This window comes from Aythya marila, assembly GCF_965140915.1.
Source record: "Aythya marila genome assembly, chromosome: Z".
Taxonomy (NCBI): Eukaryota; Metazoa; Chordata; class Aves; order Anseriformes; family Anatidae; genus Aythya; species Aythya marila.
Genome location: NC_139080.1, coordinates 20,119,247 through 20,130,653, shown reverse-complemented (window position 1 = coordinate 20,130,653; position 11,407 = coordinate 20,119,247). Strand labels below are relative to the sequence as shown.

The 11,407-nt window shown below is 41.3% G+C and overlaps 1 protein-coding gene across 1 annotated transcript in view; it reads right to left on the bottom strand.

Moving 5' to 3' along the window:
* Window positions 1-756: 756 nt before the first annotated feature.
* Window positions 757-11,407, bottom strand: part of RAB3C (RAB3C, member RAS oncogene family) — a 135,884-nt gene continuing 125,233 nt past the window's right edge. Inside the window, exon 5 of the mRNA XM_082782736.1 lies at window positions 757-1,025. Coding sequence (XP_082638862.1) covers window positions 838-1,025 — 188 coding nt within the window. The 3' untranslated portion in view covers window positions 757-837. The remainder of the gene's footprint in view (window positions 1,026-11,407) is intronic.

Below are 11,407 nucleotides of genomic sequence, written 5' to 3'. Positions count from 1 at the left end.
ACTGAGAGTTTAATATTTTAATTCATGTGGAAATGAAAAGAGCTGGTCAGCTCTCCTCTACTGGGACAGATACTACCAGGGTATGGTGAAATGAGAAATTAAGTAAAGTTTCAGAAAGGTGTTAGATAGATATGCAGGTCCCACAGGATTGTAAATGGATTAACTAGCCAGACAGGATCAAGTACCTGGTATCTCTGAGGACCTGCACTGAACACCCACATCCAGTTGGAATCTCAAAGAGATGTTTGATGGCTTGGGGTCCAGGATGGTTGGAAGTTTGTTCCTTCTAACTTCTGCAATTTCTGAGCAGCCATGATGTATAACTTACTGAGCCCAGATTTGTCAAGGCAGTATGCTCCAGTAAGTATACCTTATACAAATGATCCAGACAGAATGAGTGATTAGCTCTTTAAAGCGATATTTCTAAATTGATTTTCAGTCAGGAGGAAATATAAATGTCATCAGGAAGCTTATTCTAAAATACCTTACATACTACCCTAAGGATTCAACTCTAAAATTTGAAACTGATGAAGCAAGTCAATTCTAGGCAAATATGGTCTGAGGGCATGGCACCAGCTGAAGTAAGTGTAATGTAAAACAGTAAAAAGAAAAGAGAAAATAATTGCCATCTTGCATGCAAACGCCAGATGCTAAAAATGGATCATTCTTTCAAACTAATAACATTTCTATACACATACTCAACCAGTTGCTGATGTAGAATAAAAGACTTTTCTCCCAAATAAATTAATAAGACAGTATAAATAAAGGCATATAGACCATTCATAAATACTCTGTTGGCAACAGAATGCACTGGAGCTGCCTTTGTTGATAGCTGCATTAACAGCCACAGTTGGGTTGCTGTGGCGGAGGGGTGTCCTTTAGTCGTGTGTTCTGCTTGCCAGCAGCAATGGTGGGATCTGTCTCCAGGCTTTCTGACATTTTGTCGCAGATGATATCCACAAGCCGCTCAAACGTCTGCTTGACATTAATGTTGTCCTTGGCACTTGCTTCAAAAAATTCAAAACCTAAGAAAATAAACAGCACTTGTAAGTTTGATGTATATTGCATTATCTCCAATAAGCACACAAACTTCTCTCGGGCAAAGAAGAGTGATGTGACACACGGAAAGTAAGCATGTGAGAGCACACATATAAAAAAGTGATTTTGCAAGAGCAGTTAAAATTGTACCACAATTGGAGTAACATTAGTGTTATTTGCTTTATACAAAGTCAGATAAAATCAAGACTGGCCTGAATACATTCCCTTAAACATATTCTACTTTAAAACAATTTCATCTAAAAACTGACACCAATTTGAGAATAGTATTATTTTAGAAATGCTCTCTATATGCAGCCATTGTGAAGGAATAATCTACTGTTCCATCTCCAGCTATTAAGTTCCTCTGAGTGTTATTCGACTGGAAAAAGCCATTTCCATCGTGTCATTAACGTGGTGCAAAAACAGATGACTCTATTGGGAAACAAAAAGGTAAAAAGGCAGACAAGGCAAGCAAAGCTTTATTTGGTACTTACCTGAGATAAGGTTAAAACTGTGGGGCAAAAAATGGACCCCCAGCTAACACACTACACTAATAAACAAACCTTTTGTTGTTATTCTTTTTTTTGTCTTTAATTCATTTCTATGGAAGGACTTTTATCTATCCATTCCCAAAGTTTTCCCCAAAGGTAACAGTCAGAGCTAACATGAACACAGAAGTCTGTAAGGATCAGAGCTAGCTTTCATAAGCTCTGTTCTCTGCCCTGATTTGTCCCGTGTTATCTACCACATCTGCCGTCTTCCAGGTTTTGCAACTTGCTGGTCAGCCTATAATCCTTCTGACAGAGGTTTCTGCCAGTGCTGGGTCTTGTCTATTCTGTATTTCTTTGCAATTTCTTTGTTCTTTGTTTGTTTGCTTGTTTATTTATTAACTAAGGTTCCCCCATACACACCACCCCAACCACCACACACACACACCATGCTCCATCTCATCTCATAGTTGCCACATTGCCCACATGAGGACTCCTTGGTAATACAGAAGTTTCTCCTACTTCTGTCTTTCCACTGTCTCAGGTTTCAATATTAAGAGAGTTTACAAAATATCTAATCCACTAAAAATCTAACAGTGCAAATCTTTACTGTAAGAAAAGCTTTTCATTTGCTGAACTATTTTGTTTTCTTCTGATTAATGCTGAAAAGCAGTGTGCAGCTACCACCATGTTTAGTAAGAAAATGTCAGTAACTTCAAACTCTTGGCAGGAAGGCAGAAAACAGCTTTTTTTTTTTTTTTTTTAATGTTGTGTGTGGGCTACTCTATTTCCAAAGGCTACTTGAAATTTAAATTCAGCTACTTAGATAATATTAGTTCCATATATTTGATAAACAGGATATAATGCACATATGTACAGTCCTATAACCAGGTAAGTGGTTGAGTACTTGCATAGATCTACAGAAGATAATTATATTTAACTTGGCAAGATAACTCAGCATGAGCCAATAACAGATGCAAATTCTGTGTTCTGAATATTCTTCATATTTTTAATTTATATAAGGTGACTTTTTTTGAAATGTCACAAAGTGCTAAATTATTTAGATGCACAGGAGCTAAACACAGGCCAAAGTTAGTCCTTGTTGATAGTTTCAATAATAAACCCCTGGAGGTACAAACACTGTAAGAGGGATTTAGTCAGACAACTTCTAATAATATCAGCAAGAAGTGCTAAGATAATCTTCCAGGCATAAGGATATGTTAGCTTGAAAACTTTTCCTTTCTACATTTCTCTGGAAAGCAGGAAAACTGTGGGTAAAACACAACATACAGAAATCATACACCAGGAGGTGGTTTGAATGTCTCAAAGCATTTGTTGTACCTTAGCTGGGCTTACACAACACCTTTCCTCTAAAATGGAAGGAAAATGTGGAAGCCAGTGTAACCTCACTTGGTGGTGGCTTCTGTGATCCTGCAGCACTCCATACAGGAGAAAACTTTTCAAATCTGTTGGGGACTGCAATGGGGAAAAAGGGTCCTCCATGTTTTCAGTATTCTGTGTTGAAACTCAGCTGTGATTCTGTACCACAGCAATAGAGTCAGATCTTCCCAGAGCTGTTAACATCTGCTCCATAGGAAAAAGGAGAAAATCAGCTGTTCCGAAGAAGTAGATTTGATTTCAAGGATACGGCTGCGCTGCAATCCAAGAGGACGGCTGAAGGCCATTATCTCACTCAGACTATATGAGGAACCTGAGCAGTGGCAGTTAGACTGCCCTGACCAGCAGCAGGTGCTTGCTGTGCTTGTGTGAGCTGAATCCAGAATGCTTGGATTGGTGATAACTTCAATAAAATGGCATAAAATCAGGAGCCACTCCCTGTGATGCTGAGAACATCACACTGTATTTACAGAAAAAACAAGGCACAGCTGTGACAATATAATTATTACTCCATAGATAACAGCTCTAGCCTGACCACCATCTAGTTCTGTCAGCTCCCACGATCATTTGTGCCCATCGTTTGCATGCTTCAGCTCTTCTCAAATAAGTAAACAGAGTTGAAAGGTGAACATGAAGTGAAAAAGGGGGTTTAGTGCCTTGAAATCTGCCTAACCCCCAACAAGGATGTTGTTTTGGTAAATATTCCATTACCTGCCATGTACAATGTCTTTCAAGCAGAAAAATAAATAAATAAACCTTATTGTATGGGTAACAGTGATATGATGCATAAGAAAGGGATAGCATAAGCACTCTACCCTCACTGTTGGTGGCTGTGTACACAGAAAGAGGAGAAAGGAGGAGGATACAAGCAGGACAAGAGGGCAGAGGGGTTGAGGGACAATGGGGGTATATTTGAGAGTTGCATCACTGAAGCCTTTGAGAAGATGACAAGAATAAGAATGAATCTCTAAGACATTTCTATGGAGAGCAGGTTTTAAAGATAGGAACACAGAATACCTAGCACAAGAGATGATCATGAAATGGCAGGTAAGACGGGTAGACAAGATCTGGACAGAGGAAGCAGAAAATGAAAGGAAAAGTGTCACAAAGACAGGAATCCAACTTCAGGAAATATAGCAACACAGACAGAATCAAGAGAACAGACCACAACCACAAAAAGGCCTTACTGCAGGAAAACATGAAAAATGAAGAGGTCCCCCTTATCGAAGTAGAATGGGACTTGTAGGGTGTTCAAGCACAAAAATATTAATTCAAGTAAAAATAGATATTACAGCTATGGTTTTGATATAAGAAGGAAATTATTGTTACAGTAGTGCTATAGCTGGTTATCAGGCTTTGCCTGTGTACACACTATCTGCTTAGTCCTCAATTTCCTGGGTGATCGAGGCTCTCCCCAGCTATACCCAACAAAGATGAGATGATGCACTGATTTGGAACAATGCAGTGACCAAGGTAATCAAACCTAAGTTGACAAGGTAATCAAACTCCCAGCTTCTTCCACAAGAAAATATGTGCCTTACAGGAACTGTACAGGTGGGAATTTCAGCCACTCCTGGAGATTCCCCTGAACAGTCTGGGCTGTGCACAGGTGAGCTGATAGGCACTATCAGGGTATTTATCAACACCCTTCCATGTGTTGATAAATACCCTGTGTGGAGAACATGGCTGTTCCAGTAGGTTCCCCACAGGCAGCTTCTACTGTAAAATGGATTCAGCTGCACAAAGGTAAGATAATTGTAGATGGTCTGTAGAAACTGTTGTTGCAGATGCAGAAAGGATCACACAGAACTCCCTTTTTCAGCCAGTCAAGAAATGTTTTGCACGCATTTTAAAATAATCACTTCCAACTGATTATGACATGTACTGGAGAGGTGCCATAGGATGAGCTGGATTACAAGAATTCAGCAGAACACTTCTGCGAATCTCATCTAATGCAGATGAAGACACCACTGCAGGGCTCAGTACTGAGACCAGTTTTGTTTAACATTTTCATCAACCATCTGGATGAGGGGATCAAGTGCACCCTCTCTGAGTTTGCCCATGACACCAGGTTGGGCAGGACTGTGGATCTGGCTGAGGCTAGGAAGGCCCTGCAGAGGGCTCTCAATAAGCTAGATCGATGAGCTGTGTCCAGCTGTATGGCATTCAGCAGGGCCAAATGCTGGGTACAACACTAGGGGCATAACGACCCCTTGCAGCTGTACAGGCCTAGGGAACAGTGGCTGGAAAGTTGTCTGGTAGAAAAGGACCAGGGGGTGCTGGTCAACAGCCCGATGGACATGAGACAGCTGTGTGTCCGGCTGGCCAAGAGAGCCAACAGCCTCCTGGCCTGCACCAGAAGCAGTCTGGCCAGCAGAACTAGGGAAGGGATTGTCCCTCTGTACTCTGTCCTGGTGAGACAGGTGGCACCTTGAGCACTGTGTTCATTTTGGGTCCCCTCACTAAAAGAAGGACATTGAGTTGGTGGAACGCATTGTGAGAAGAGCAGCAAAGCTTCTGTAGGGCCTAGAAAACAAGACCTAGAAGGAGAGGCTGAGGGAACTGGGGTTGTCTCATCTGCTGGAAAGGAGGCTGAGGGGGACACCTCATCGTTCTCTACAACTACCTGAAAGGGAGTGGTAGCAAGGTGAATGTCAGACTCTTCTCTCAGGTGACAAGTGAGAGGATGTGAGACAACAGCCTTAAGGTTCTCCAGGGGAGGTTTCCATTCGGTATCAGGAAGAATTTCTTGACAGACGGGCTGCTTAGGCATTGCAATGGGCTGCTCAGGGAAGTGGTGGAGTCACCATCCCTGAAGGTATTTGAGACGTGTGCATGTGGCACTTAGGGACATGCTTTAGCAGTGGACTTGCAGTGTTAAGTGGATGGTTGGACTTGGTGATCTTGAAAATCTTTTCCAACCTAAATGATTCTGTGATTCTATGACCCTTGCAACAGAGGATCTTGTTCATCCTGCACAAAGATTTAATTTCCCACGTATTACCTTAAGCAAAGATTTCATTTATTTAACAGAAGCCCTGTGTCTGAATGTCTGTGGAACAGTTTCAAAGAGATAGGGGACATTTTCACCTAGCAGAGTATGTCTAGAAAAAATATTTCAGAACAAAGTGGAAAGATGTACAACCTCCTGAATTTTGATTGCTTTTCATTTTGTTACGGAATATTTTGCAGATGTTTTTCCCAGTGACCTTTCCTCTTCTCCTGACTCATTTTTCAAATATTTCACTAATAGTGCTTAGAGACCATGTGCTTCTAAAATGCCTGTGTTTGATGGCTTCAGATCTATGCCTTTTAATACTGTCTTCATTTTTTTTTTTTTTTTTTTTTTTAATTCCTGCTGCTTGTTATTAACTGAGAAGAAAGACTTTTTGTGTGAGTATGAGGCTGAAGTGAGGCAACTCCCTGGTGGTGCTTAGGGCAGCAGAGCTCAAAGAACACCATGTTCCAACCACCCATGATGATCTGTACTGCAGAAGTGGAGGAGACTGGGCAGAGCAGTTAACTACAAAGATTTGGCAAGACCCAAGAGGCAAATGGGTAGGAAAGGCAGAATGGAGCAGAAAATGAGAAAATCCAAAATATCGAAGTGCTGCCTGACCATAAGAACAGTGTGTGCGGAAGATGCAGCAAGATGCATCATTTAAATCCCTTTGTTGTTGTTTCACTCACTTTTCCTTTTGCTGTCTGTACATTGTTCTGTCTCATTTCCTTATCTCTCCTCTCCCCTCTGGTATTGACTCAGAGAAAGCTGGCAAGCTCTCAGCAGCCCCTGCAGCATGCTACAGCAGCAGGGATCAGCCAGGACAGTCATGCTGTTGTTGCTCACCTGGTGAGCTACAGAGCACACAGAGTTGTTAAGTTAGCCATTGGTAAGCATATGAACAGCCTGAAATCATGATTTTCTTCCTTCTCTGCCTTCATCAAAGCTCATTAAAACTTGTTTATGTCTGCTTTAAAAAAAAATAAGGAAAAAAAAAAACACAACAGAAAACAGAAAGGAGAGCTGTGTGCAAAGAGAAGAACATTCTGCACCCTCTCACCTTCCTGAGAAAAACTGACATCAAGAGGACATGCTAGCTAACCCATTTTAAGTGCAATTCTACAGCCAATACAGGCAAGAGCTATGTTGACATTTCACCAGTTGATCAGGAAGACCTTCTGGTTTCACAGTGTTTGTCTATAACCAAGACAATTTTATTTCTCTTCCCTGATGTTATGCTGTGTTTAACAGATGTCCTCAAGGCTGCATTCCTTTGATAGCTATCCTTGCTTGTAGACAAGCTTGAGCTGTGCTCCTTAGTGCTGCTCTTTCCAGTGGCCTGTCCAACCCAATATTTTCAGGAGTAATACAGCACTGTGATGGCTGAGCAAAAAGTGACTGAAGGAAGCTGTTCACTTTGTAGCTTAGCAGCATAGGACTGGCAAAGTCCAGGAAGCCATAGGAATTAATCATTTAACAACGTCATACTGCATAAAGGAGAGGAGCTAATGGTGCCTTGTTTTCCTGGGTTTGCATTCTGTGGTTGGCTCTGAGAGGGCAGTGGCAGGCACTTATCTTCACACCTGCTGTGAATAGTACCTAATAAAAGTTTTCATTCACATTATAGGCTGTCAATCAAGACAACTGCAAGACCTTCCTTCTCTGCTCAGCTCTCCCCTTCCTCAGCACTTCTGATATTCTAGAGACCTCCACCTCTCTCTCAAAGAGCAAGACAGACAGAAGTGGCATCACTGCAAAGGTCACCTCTCCCAGGGAATGGGGATGAAAGTAGCTGGTGACCATTAATGTTCTTCAAAGCATCTTCTGCAACTGCAGCTATGCCAGGAGATCTACCTACTCTTGTGGTCTGCTTTGCAGGCCAGTTGGATGGGACATGTGCTCTCCAAACAAGCTCAAGGGCTAAAATATTTTAAGAAAAGTATTAAAAAAACATTAACACCCTGAAGAGGACTTTGCTATTACTATCTCAGCAAAGAGCGGTGACTTTGATTGTGACTTCCAGATACCTTTTGAAAGAGTGCATTTGGGAGATAAATTACATTTGTGGCAAAGAATTTTTGTTTGCTTGTTCACATGAGACTTCTGGTGAGCAAGCACGATCCCTTGCTTCTCTTTGTCATTAAGTAATGCACCTTGGAGTCTATCAAAGCAACAGCAGGCTGGCATTTCCCCCTGTAGAAAAACATCCTGGGGACAGGTGCTTCTGAGACTTCAATTGCTTCGCCCATACCCCGTGTGTGTGCTTTAACTAAAAGAAGCCTGGTGTTTTCCAGTGCTGTCTGTTTCCTTCCTCTGGCACTAACATTTGCCTTTTAAACAGAGCTAAAAAACAGTGAAGGGTGGAAATAGGAAAGAGGCATGTTACTGCACAAACCAATTATTTTCATTTTTAATGCAAAGTTAGCCTTCTTCACCATGGCCTCCATCCAGACATGGAGGCAAAACAGAACTTGCTGTTCTAGTAAGCCATGTGCTGAGGTGCCAAGTCCCACTTGATTCCTGATTTAGATGTCAAAATTGGAGCACTAGAAGCCCCTCTTTAGTTATTGCCTAAACTCATAGATGCTTAATACCGCCAGAACTCATGGTGCTTACACCCCAAATTCCTGCAGGCAAGTAGGTTCACCCCAGTCCTGAAGCAAGACCTGGTGTCTTGTGTTGAAGCCATGACAGGATTCAGAAACTGATCGTGTCCCTGCCCATCTCACCAGCACACCTGGGCACCCAGAATTCAGCATGAGGCTGGCTTCTGCCTGCCTTTGCAGGAGGGAATGCAAGAGCTCACTTACAACCCATTTGATTTTGTTTTGGTGGCCTCTGAAAGAGATGGTGTGCTAGGATACATCTACAAAGCAGCTGAGTCTATCCTAAGGCATGGTCACAAGTGCTGGGTGCTCCCCAGTTGTGGGTGATCCTGGGTGGCAGGATGCAAGAAACATGGAGGCACAGAAACTCTGGGGGAAGGTGCACTGCCCTGAAAACTGGTTGACAGAACATGCAGCCAGAAGTGGATTTTAGCAGGACATCAACATTTCTGTGGTACAACAGCTCAATTTCCCACAGTCTTAACCAAACTAAGCCAAAAAAGTGGATAGAACAGACAGGACCTTACAGCAGAGGTGGCCAGACACTGGAGACTGATCGTGCTGTATCCCCCTAGTATCTGCTGCAGCATGAGCACAGGTGGCGTGGCTTGGACCTGTGGGCAGGATTGTACTGCTGCAGTAATCTTAGAGGCTGTGGCCTTGACAATACATTTTACCTTCTAATGACAGAACTTGCAATTAAAAACTAATGAGTGCTTAAATAGGATACACAGAAAACAAAACAAAACAAAAAACTGTACAGAAGCAAATAAACAATCAAAGGCAAGAATATATACAAAATTATTTACCCAATTTGCAGGCACAGCAAAATGGAATAAGTAAATGAGGAAAGCATATGTAAAACTACATATGCAACCTTCCATTTTTGTGTGCAGTTACTCAGTGTCTATTCAAAGCTCTGCACACACCTCTGCCTGCTAAGCTTTTGCCAGAAAGTAGATCACAATATATCATACAGACTACAAATAAAAAGAACCAAGAAATTCATGCCATCTGTGAGTCATTCTTTTCATTTCTGTTCTGAAAAGTGACACCAAACTTTTATGAAGCTTTGAACTCAGTTGAGGTGCGTGAGATCAATGTATCAAAAAAGCTGTGTGAGTAACAGCTGGTAAATTTGCAAGCATTTTATTTTTTTTTTCAAGAAATTTCAAGCCTGTTCTACCGAAATGCTTAATGCATGTAAGTGTTGACTATGTTGGGGTTTTACTCAATAGCAAATCCACATAGTACTTGGAGTGAACATTCATGAAGTAAGAAAATGGCATAAACATTATGTTCCTCACCCCCTTCTTTTTGAAGTGATTAGTCAATAAAATAGTCTCAATGTGATTATTGTGATCCCTAAATCTATATTAACACTAGATTAGTTTTTATGTACTGGCTGATTTGTCACGTTTCTATATTTTCTTGGTATGATAACTGTGAGGTAGACGTGCATGACTCAGACAAATTTATTTGATCCTGTCTGTCTTCATCTCATTCTAATATTACTTTTTAAATGATGCTAATATGAACTGATTTCTCCAAAAAAAGGATGTATTGCTTACAAAGAGTACTAAATAGGGTGACAAGAAATGACTAAGGAGTGTAATGCTTTTTGTATCTGGAACAATGAAATAGCTTGAGAATTTCAGCCTTGAGAAAAAGGAGGGATATGACAGAGGTACAGTGCAGGTAATGAGACAATTTTTCACTGTTTCTCAAAACATTACAGTTAAGAAACATCAGGTCAATCTAGCAAGTGGCCAATTCAAAGCCAAGGCAGAAAGCTTTGATTAACTGTGTACATTTATAGAATGCTGTGGACAGAAAGATTTTATATGATTTTAAAGAGATCATTGGACAAGTCCATGGAAAAGAGTCATGAAAGGACTTTCATATAGTCATGAAAGTCTCACTACAAGAAGGACACAGAGGTGCTGGAACTTGTCCAAAGAAGGTCAATGAGGCTGGTGACTGGTCTGGTGAACAAGTCTGGTGAACAAGCAGCTGAGAGAGCTGGGATTGCTTAACCTGGAGAAAAGCAGGCTTGGGGGAGACCTCAATTTACTTTAAAGGAGGTAGTAGCAAGGTGTGGATCAGGCTCTTCTCCCAAGCACCAAGAGATAAAGATGAGGATAAACAGACTCAAGTTGCATCAAGGGAGGTTTAGACTGGATATTAGGAGAAATTTCTTTACAGAAAGGGTTTTGTGGCACTGGAATAGGGTGCCCAAAGAAGTGGTTGTTTCACCATCCCTGGTGGTCTTCAAGAAATGTGTAGATGTAGAACTTAGTAGCATGGTTTAGTGGTGGGCTTTAGGTTAAAGGTTGGACTAGATGATCTTAGAGGTCTTTTCCAACCTGAGTAATTCTCTGATTCTATGAAAGATACTGCTTTTGGCTCATGAGACCCCTGAACACAATTTGCTCCAGTCTGGGAAAGTATCACTGTTTGCTTCCCCTTTTATACCTTTCACAAGGCACCTACTTCCATTATGCATTACCATAGATAAGGTTGTAAGCAGCTTGAAGCTATGATCCGTGGTGATATGGGAATTGTCGTGCTCTATCTCATTAACAATGAGTTTTAAAATATGTAAATGGAAATAAGACAAATTCTGATTTCATAAACATTCTGTTCATTTGCCTTCATGGTCAGATCCGTTCAGAAAATTTCTCACAAATAATTTTTAGAAATCTGGTTTTGCTAGCAATTCCTTATTTCTCTTCAGAACTCCCATTAGCACTTTGAGAGGAGCTACTCTGAGCTAACATGGGATACGTGACTAGTTTAGCCAGGGTATTACAGGTAACCAGACCTATGGTGGTTGGTCTAAAACACTTATTTGGGGGTTACGCTTGAGAAATAAG